The sequence below is a fragment of the Apis dorsata genome, unplaced genomic scaffold (assembly GCF_000469605.1).
Source record: "Apis dorsata unplaced genomic scaffold, Apis dorsata 1.3 scaffold_631, whole genome shotgun sequence".
Classification (NCBI taxonomy): Eukaryota; Metazoa; Arthropoda; class Insecta; order Hymenoptera; family Apidae; genus Apis; species Apis dorsata.
Genome location: NW_006263826.1, coordinates 939,292 through 948,814, shown reverse-complemented (window position 1 = coordinate 948,814; position 9,523 = coordinate 939,292). Strand labels below are relative to the sequence as shown.

Sequence of the window (9,523 nt, the reverse complement as noted above, 5' to 3'; positions counted from 1 at the left end):
AAGTAATAAAAATAACAAGCAATTTGTGAATACCGGTCCTTTTCAAATAATTTTTATCTTATTAAAAAACATGTATACACACACAATAATATATTTTTCTTGCAAAGATAATGAAAGCCGGTTTATTTTGATATCTTATTAAAATATCACCGTATATTTTTATTTATTTAAAAGCGCATGCAATTTAACTGATCATAATAAAATGCATCGACGGTAAAGAGCACTGACCTGTCAGTTGTCACTTAGAAAGGTAGGCAAACGCTAACACCGTCCAGCCAAGTGTTCAAGGGCAGGATGGAAGCAGTACACTGACTGACCGGTTAGTGATTTCGTAGCACGTAACACCAAGTAACACCGGCGAACCACTCTTTCACTCTTACTTCTGTCGATCCTACGCTCACACTGTTCAACTCCCACCACAAATTCCGGCCCTGAATGTTGGCCAATCGCACAGCATCATTTCCCTCCCCCCTTCTGTTAAATTCCTCCTTCCATCCTTCGAACACTTCCTCCAATGGTCTCCTTGACCGTCATCGGGAGGGTGGCTGACTCACCCTTGGCGACGAGTATGATTTCGCATTCGATGCACGAAAAAGTTTCATGTTTTTAAACGTAAATTCGCTTATTTTTATTTCGTTATTAGATTAGATTTTTTTTTCAATCAATACTTATTATTATTGCTGAATAAAAAAATGAAAATTATTATTACAGCAAAAATATTATAAAAATACTATATCTGATATAATTGAAAGGGAGCAAAATTGAAGGGCTTTTAGGGGTTGACAAGAACTGAAATGACTCATCTTACAATTATTCCAGCTGCACGTCATATGGCAGTTCTGTTCACTGTTTCTGTGAAATATATTTGGAAACTTGAAATTTCATTATGTATTTAGAATATTTATTTAAAATAATAATCTAATACGATTTTTCCAACAAATTGTTAAAAAATAAATTAAAAAATAATTTAATTATAAAAAATAAATATTTATTTAAATTGAGAAATATATAACTTTTATTATATTTAATGTAACAACTATATTTCATATATTATTTGGAATAATAAAATGCATTTTCTAAGCAAATAAATAATAAATTTCATAGGTTATGTTTATTAGATGCTTAAGAACATTTTAAAATTTTAACTTTCATAGAAATATTTGATAAATAAAAATTTAATAAATCAATAGATATTTAAATATATTAATATTATCAACAGAAAAAAATATTCCTTGTTAATTATTCATATTATTTGATTATCTATAATAAATGAGATTTAAGATGCAATACAAAATTTAATATTTTGTTTATGGCTGAAAAATTTTTTAATACCAATTTTTTAATATCAATCACTAAACATGCTAAAATCATAAACAAGATACATAAACATATTATCATATTATTCAATGTATTTTTTGTTTTTCTAAAATATACTTAAATCTACGTATCACATACCATTTTAATATCATTTACAATATTATCGATTCGGTACAGAATAAGATTGTAATATTAATAGTGGTATAATAAAATTAAAATAAATATATATATAATTATTATGATAGAGACATAATATAATATAGCAATCTAGAATTTATAGAAAAAAATGCACAAAAAATACAAACAGTGGGAGAAGGATAGAGATACAATAAAAATATTGAAATCAACGCCATCTTCAGAATACTGCAAATGAAATATAAAGAGAAAGGATAGTAGAAAGAGCAGAACAGAAATAAGCTAAGAATTGACGATCAATGCTTGAATAAGATTAAATATTAAAAATATCTTAAAAATACTCAAAAATACTCAAGAGATAGCGATGATTTTTATATTATAAAATATAATTGTTATATTATCTTTCTTTTATTTTAAACAAATGTTTTTGACACTTAAAAGTTGACACTGATGGTCAATTCTTATTTTATCTCTATTTTTCTCTTACTATTTTTTATTCTTTCTTTGTTGAATTTGCGGCACTCTGAATATAAAACTGATTTTAACATTTTTATCCTATCTTTATCTTTTTCCTACTATTTACTCTCTTTATTTCATAAAATTTATATATTATTTATAATATTTCAAAGCCATTTCTTAAACATATATAAATTTATATTTATATATGTTTAAGAAATGGCTTTGAAATTGAAATATCTTAAATTGTTAAAAAAATATGCATATATAATATTAATAAATGCTAATAAATTATGAGCTAAAATATTTAAGTAAAATAAAATGGAAATTAAAAGTGAATTTTAAAAAATTTTATATTTAAATTATTTATTCAGTTATAACTAATTTTTAAAAAATATCTATATAAAATATTAATTTAAATTATTAATCAAATATTATATTGGAATTGGTAAATCTTTTGCAACTAATATTAAAATTTGGTCAGTACTTAAACACCAATTTACTATATTTTTGGAAACTTTACACCAATTTTCACCATGATGAGGTTCTGCAGCAATACATCTCTTTTTTACATCTTCTTGTTGTTCTTCTGTTCCATTTAAAAGTTCAAACTTATAGAAATATGCCCAAGCATCTCCTAAATCTGGATCTATTTTAACTGTTCGATTAAACCAATCTCGACATTTCGAAATTTTATGTTCACACCAAAATAATCTATCAAATAATTATTAAAATGATAAAAAATTATTAATATAAATTATATTTTTATAAAATATTAAAATATTTTATTTTATAAAAATATTCTATGTTAATTACTTACTTAGATACTGCAAGAAGCACATGAGGATCATGCTCGCATTTTTTCAAAGCATCTACACTTTTTGTTTTTCTTTGCGGTCGAGGTTCCATAAAAATTGCTTCTGCCCAAAGTAAACCAGATGTTGGGCATTCTTGAAGTGCTTTTGCCATAAGCGTATTTGCCATATCTCTAACACCACCAGTCTTTAATTCATTTCTGATAGCTTCTAACCAAAGTTCTGGATTCTTCGAATTTTTTAAACGAGCCTTTTCCAAAACTGATCTAGCTTTAGTAACTTGACCTTTTCTATGTTCTAATTGTGCTAATAAACGCCACAATGGAATAGAATTCGGACATTTTTTTATCTATAAAAATAAAATAAATAAATAAAAATAAATAATTAATAAAGATTAATTAATAATTAATAAAAAATATGAGATGAACATTTACAGCTTGATTATATGTTTCTAAAGCTTTATCCAAGTTTCCTTGTTGTTCTTCGATTTGTCCTTTCATTAGCCATAATTTTGGAAAATCATCAAATGCTTCTAATGCTTCCTTTAGAAGTAATAAAGCTGCATCAAGATTATTCAGAGCCCATTCTAATTTTGCACTTTTCATCATCACTCTAGGAGTTGGTGCAGATGCTCGTGCTTTCGCAAGCAATCGTCGAGCTCTTTCATATTCAGAATTTTCTGATTCTAGTTTTACAGCTGCTAACCAAATTTCCTCCGAATTTGGATTTGCTTGAAATGCAAGTGATAATATACCTCTTGCTGCTGGAACATCTCCCTTAAAAAAAAATTTTATATTAATTATAAAAATATTTTCGTAAAAATTTTTTTTTTTTTTAAGAATTTTACTTACGGCTAACCATTTTGATTTTGCACCCATAAGCCAAAGTACTTCACTCTTTGGACAATGAGCAACTGCTCTTTGAAGCAAAGATTCTAAAGATTCTCGTGTTCCATACGTTTTTTCAAAATAAGCAGCACGTAACCAAATTGATTTTTTACTTGGAAATGTCGATAATGCATAAGCATATACTGCTCTAGCACATTCCAATGCACCTTGTTGAGCACACTAAAATGAATGCAAATATATAAATGCAAATATATGAATGCATATATAATATATATATTTTGATTGTATAACATTAAATATAAATGGAATATAAAGCCTTACAGTTTCTGCATCTTCCATCCATGTATGTTTTCTATCCTCTTCTTCTACTCCAAAACCAATAATTGCTTTAACTATTACTTGACATGTATGTACTGCTCCAGCCTTTTCAGCTTCCATAGCTTCTTTAAACCAATGTTCTCTATTAATTTCCACACCATTTGCGCTTAAAGAAGATATTGCACGATCAATAATTTTCTCAACCATATGTTTATTCCCATTTGCTTCTTCCAATTTAGCAGCAGTTGTCCAAATTTGTCTATCAGTTGGAATATTTTCTCTTGCTTTATTAAGTACTTTTCTGGCATTATCATAGGTTTCTAATCGAGCAAGCGCAAGCCATAAATCTACACTAGTTGGACAACATTCGACCGCTCGACTAAGTAAAATTCGCGCATCTTCTGGCTCTTCTAATTCTACTGCAGCTTTCCATAATCTTACTGAATTTGGGATATGCTCTAATGCTTTACGATATACTCTTCTTTTTGCTTTTGTTTCGGTTTCTAAATCTGCTGCTTTTATCCAAATTCTAACAGATGTTGGTATATGTCGAACAGATTGAGCAATTACTGCTTTAGCTGTATCTGGTGGTTGAAGTCTAGCTGCTTCTAACCATAAGTCTTCTGATGTAGGATTTACTTCACAGCCTTTCATTATCAAATTTCGTGCAGCTTGCACTTTTCCTGTAACTTCTTCTAAACGTGCAGAAGCAATCCATGCTGGAGGATGATTAGGATTCGTTTCTCTTACGGATTTCAGCAATAATCTGGCTTTTTTAATATCACTGAAATTAAATAAGAATAATTATATAAAATTAATTAAATTAGCAGTAAGATATATTTAATATTTTTATATTTCATTTACTTGATATCACCACCATACGTTGGTATCATACTTTGCAAATCTGTAAGATAACCCTTAGGGTCCACAACAGTTTGTCCTTCTACAGAATCAGAAACTTGATTCAATTTAACATTCATTAAAGTATTTCTTGCTTGTCCAATTTTCCTTAAATCTAAATCTCCAGTAGGTGTTAACATTCCAGGTGTTGCTACACCAGGCATCATAGATGCCAAACCACTTGATGGATCTATACTAGTGGACGTTTCACCACCTAAATTTCGTGCAAGAACAGAATCTGGTAATGGTGTAAATTTTTCTGCTCGTGGATTTCGTTGCTTTCGATTTCTAGCATCACCAACTTCTGGAACATTTTTCCATTCTTCTTCGCTTACATTTACCAATTCTCTTTTTAAATCTGAAAACTGTTGTTGAATTTTAGGACGTTCTTGACGATACCTTTCTAATTCTTCTCTGAGTCTTTTTTCTCTGTACTCCTTACGCTTTTCATCCATTCGTTTATCAATTGCCTCATAAATAGCATCAGCTTCTTCATCATCTTTATCATATGGATCCTACAAAATATTTAATTATTTAATAAAATAAGTTATATGATCAAAAGAATTTTTGTTGAATATTTTACCTTACTAAACAATGATCCTCCATATCCAGAAAATTCATCATAATTAGAATCATTCAAATCTTCTTCATCTTCTTCTTCTTCTTCCTTTTTTTTTGTTCTTTTTGTAGGTGGAGCATGTCTATCATCTCTATAAATGAAATATAAAAATTAATATAAGACATTTTCATGTTGATAAAAAATCAAATATAATAAAATACTTACGAAACATCGTTAGCATCTCGAGCTGGACCAATGTCAGATCTAGTTGTAAATCCAGTAGCTCTAAAAGAAAATGTATCAATAATTAAAAATTAATGTTTATTTTATTAAAAGAGGTTAAAAAATATTGTTTTCATAAATTACCCTCTTCCAACACCTGCTACATATCCCAAAGGTGCTGGAACACCTAAAAAATGCTTTTTATTTCTCGTTGATAATGAAACTGATGGAACTGCCATTATATTTTTATCAGTTCACTGATGTAAACAAAAATAAAATTACTTTATATTACTTATCCATTCAATATAACCTCTAATGTTAGGCGATTCAAACGTTTGATTAAGAAATGACTTTCTAATAGATGGCACTTTTTAACTACTCTTTGAAATATTTTATGAATAAAATTTATAGCCATCAATGAAGAAAGGAAAAAAAAATCATCATATAAATCGTAAATATAAATAAATTTAAATATATGGATAATTTTTATTAAAATTTTATAAAAATTAATATAATGACTTAAAATAATTTATTTTGTGTCAAAATTGTTGAAATAAAATTGGAGTACTTTCAATATTTATTATTATTTTATAATAGCTATCTTTTGTTATATAATTAAGATAAAAATTTATAGAATTCATGTAAAAATTCTTAAATTTTTATAATTGTATGGCACAAAATCATAAAAATATATAATATGCTGATGTACATTTATATAAAATATTAACATTAAATTATATTCATTATATTCAAATTAAAGATTCAAATAATTTATTAAATTAGAAATAAAAATATAATTATATAACAAAAATCTTAGATTTTTTCTTTTTAAAATAACAAATATTGTACACATAAGATTTAATAAATATTTTTGTTTAAAATTTTTGAATGCTTGCACAAAATATTCCAATACCTATAAAACATATTAAAATGGCTAAAATCCAATATTTTCTATAATTATTACAATTTTCATTCAATAATTGTCTTTTATCGAATTTATCTTTTCCTTTACGACGAGGTTTAAATTTTCGTTCAAACTTTTCGATTTCTTGTTGATTACGTATTTCTTCTGCTTGCCGTTTTTGTTCTAATAAAGCAGCCTCAGCTTGACGTTTTTCTATTTTTAATTTGTTACAAACATCGTCACATTTTATGCAAATTTCATCTTTTTGTATCAATGAACAAATAAAATCTTTCTTAATACGTTTGCATTCACAAAATAGTTTCACTTTCTTATTGCATTTTTTTTCATTCTTACATGGACCTGGATGACAATCATTTATACATCGATGTCCACAAGAATACTGAAAAAGAATATAATTACTTAATTACAGAAAATAATAACATAAAATAAATTAATAAATAATTTAATTACATTTTTTGGACATTGATTTCCACATTTAAGCAATTCATTACGTTGTTCTGCTTTAGCTGATGTAAGTTCTGAACATCTGCGGTATAAAGTACTTATACCACAGTGACATAAAATTTTAATTAATTGCTTGCAGGGACTACATGGTGCAGGATGACAAGGTTTCGGACATAAATGCGTGCAGCCTTGTGGTCGTGGAAATAGACATGGTTTTTCACATTCCATGCATGGAGTACCACTTATATCTTCTTTAGAAAATGATATTTTATGACAAATTAATTTACATGTATGATTCATACATGATAATATTTTCCCACATAATCTTCCACAAGAAGTAGATTTAGCCATATGACAAGGCCACGGACGTGTCTCGTGTTCTCCTAAACATGTAATTGGTACTGAAACTTCACATGGTGGACAAGGTAATGTTTTTAGCTGCATAGTTTCTTTTTGTATATCCCAAGGTCCAGTTGGTTGTATCTTTGTATCATTTTTATATACTTTTACCCATACTTTTGTGTGACAAATAGCGACACAAAGATGACCACATCGTTTATATACTAAGTTGCAAATTTTTTTGCAAGGTGGACAAGGACCTTGATGACATTTGTGAGTTTCTCGTTTTGGATGATGGCAAATTGGCGGTATTTTACATGATTTATTGCAAGCTGGAGGTTTGATTTTTTTTATCGTACCACATGGTACTATTATTTTATTGTATCCGCATTTACACTGAATAATATCAGTTCGTGCACACGGATAACAAGGACCACTATGACAAGGAGCGGCACATTTATGTTTGCGGCAGTTTAAAGTATTTTCACATATTTTTTCACAAATATTATATGTATTTTTAATTAAGCAATCACAACATTTTTTGTTGCATAAATGTCTACCGCACAAACGCATTTGCGTGCATTTCTTATTGCAATGAAATTCTTTACCACATGCAATTTCTTTTTGATAATTGCCACATCTACATGATTTTGTGACTACCTCTAAACATTGTCCACACCGATCTATATGACATCTCATATTGCAGTAATGTGAACCACAATTCAATAATTTTCCACATGTATCTCCACATGTAGGTAATTGTTCTTGTTTGCATGAAATGGCATAACGTTTTTTTCCACATGGACATGTTCTATTTTGTTCCAATAAACAAGATCCACAATCATTAACTAAATGACATTTACCTAAGCATGTATGAACATTACAAGAAAGAAGTCTGCCGCAAGGTTTATCACAAGTCCATGAACTTTCATAGCATTGTTTTAATTCTTTGTTAATCTTACAGTGACATTCCAATAATAATACTTTTGAACAAGGTGGACATTCTCCTGAATGGCATATTTCCTTGCAAGTATGTGAACATAATTTATATTTTTTATTGCATATAGTGCCACAGCTCCATTCTTTAGCATTACATCGTCGTTGTTGAGGCATTTGTTTGCCACAATAGCATTTGATAGATACTGTTTTTGCACAAGGAGGACATGGCCCAGGATGACAAAGTAAAACACATTTGTGACCACATTCTGGTTTTAAGGATTTACCACAAGTTTCTCCACACGAATGTGGAATATTCCATGGATGATATGGTGGATCAATAGATTTTCCACAAAAGCACTTATAATTACGAGGTACATCATCTTGCTTATATTCCATACGACATTTTGGACTAAAACATGTTTGTAAACAATAACTAAATAAATATATTATTATTTAATATATAAATATATATGTATAAAATCTTTTAGGGTATTTCTTACCATGCCCATATCAATGTAATGCCTTTTTCACGTTTAATATTTAAACTATCCTGTATCCAATGCAAAATGCAAGACAGATGTAAAAAAGCAAAACATTTGTTACAGTTCCAAATCTAAAACATTAAAATTAATTAAATGAAGTATATATTAAAAGACATGAAAATTATCTAAAGAATTTTATATTATATATATATATATATATATAAGAATTTTATATTATATATATATATAAAAAAGAGTAAAAAAAATATACCGGATCTGCTTTTTTTATGGTTGAAATACATATTAAGCAAACAGCATTGCCAGATTGGAAAATATTAATTAAATATGATAACATTTTTTCTGCATCTGCTTCTTTTCCTTGATAAGAAGCTAAAACCTTTTCGACTACATTCTGCATATCTTCTTCATTTCTATCATTTTCATCTTCACTAGATGATTCTAAATAGGCATTTGCTTCTAAATGTTTATTAATTGCTATTTTATTTTCTGCTTGAGCTCGTTTAAATTTTTGCATTTTTATTTATTGTCTTAGCTATGAAACTTTAAAAAATTTTTTTCTGTAATAATAAAACATAAATTAGTCATAGCTCTATAAGAATTAAAAGTGATAAAATTATAATTTTTCATATTACATTGGTAACATAATAAAATACGTATTATATAAAAACATTAAAAATTGTGGCAAACAAATAGTAATATAAAATAATGATTTATTTACTTACATATATATTTATATATATATAGATAAGTAAATAAGTGATTATATATATATATATATATATATTTATTTATTTATTTATTTA

The 9,523-nt window shown here is 27.6% G+C and overlaps 3 protein-coding genes across 4 annotated transcripts in view; all 3 read right to left on the bottom strand.

Annotated features, from left to right (window-relative positions):
- LOC102680816 (thymosin beta) overlaps window positions 1-624 on the bottom strand; it is a 9,613-nt gene extending 8,989 nt beyond the window's left edge. Inside the window, exon 1 of one of the 2 annotated variants that reach the window (XM_006621559.1) lies at window positions 229-624. The gene's annotated coding sequence lies outside the window, so the exon portion shown is untranslated. The remainder of the gene's footprint in view (window positions 1-228) is intronic. The other variant, XM_031513267.1, reaches the window with a different exon arrangement.
- Window positions 625-2,257: 1,633 nt separating this feature from the next.
- LOC102680404 (pre-mRNA-processing factor 6) lies at window positions 2,258-5,884 on the bottom strand. Its single transcript, XM_006621556.2, has 9 exons — window positions 5,715-5,884; window positions 5,574-5,633; window positions 5,373-5,499; window positions 4,754-5,304; window positions 3,893-4,673; window positions 3,575-3,790; window positions 3,158-3,499; window positions 2,729-3,072; window positions 2,258-2,622 (listed from the first exon to the last, which is right to left on the bottom strand). The coding sequence occupies exons 1-9, from the start codon at window positions 5,807-5,809 to the stop codon at window positions 2,343-2,345; spliced, it is 2,796 nt and encodes a 931-aa protein (XP_006621619.1). The 5' UTR covers window positions 5,810-5,884; the 3' UTR covers window positions 2,258-2,342.
- Window positions 5,885-6,328: 444 nt separating this feature from the next.
- LOC102680538 (NF-X1-type zinc finger protein NFXL1) lies at window positions 6,329-9,277 on the bottom strand. Its single transcript, XM_006621557.1, has 4 exons — window positions 8,971-9,277; window positions 8,718-8,830; window positions 6,946-8,626; window positions 6,329-6,874 (listed from the first exon to the last, which is right to left on the bottom strand). Exons 1-4 carry the CDS (start codon window positions 9,232-9,234, stop codon window positions 6,446-6,448), a joined length of 2,487 nt encoding a protein of 828 aa, XP_006621620.1. The 5' UTR covers window positions 9,235-9,277; the 3' UTR covers window positions 6,329-6,445.
- Window positions 9,278-9,523: the final 246 nt, after the last annotated feature.

Bases quoted from the DNA above. Each gene is read 5' to 3' on its own strand.
- LOC102680404 (XM_006621556.2), bottom strand. From the start codon at position 5,809: ATGGCAGTTCCATCAGTTTCATTATCAACGAGAAATAAAAAGCATTTT. The intron at 4,674-4,753 runs GTAAATGAAATA...ATTTAATTTCAG, and splicing joins ACGTATGGTGGTGATATCAA to TGATATTAAAAAAGCCAGAT. The intron at 3,073-3,157 runs GTAAATGTTCAT...TTATTTTTATAG, and splicing joins TAGAAACATATAATCAAGCT to ATAAAAAAATGTCCGAATTC.
- LOC102680538 (XM_006621557.1), bottom strand. From the start codon at position 9,234: ATGCAAAAATTTAAACGAGCTCAAGCAGAAAATAAAATAGCAATTAAT. The intron at 8,627-8,717 runs GTAAGAAATACC...AACATGTTTTAG, and splicing joins ATTACATTGATATGGGCATG to TCCAAAATGTCGTATGGAAT. The intron at 6,875-6,945 runs GTAATTAAATTA...ATTCTTTTTCAG, and splicing joins GAAATCAATGTCCAAAAAAT to TATTCTTGTGGACATCGATG.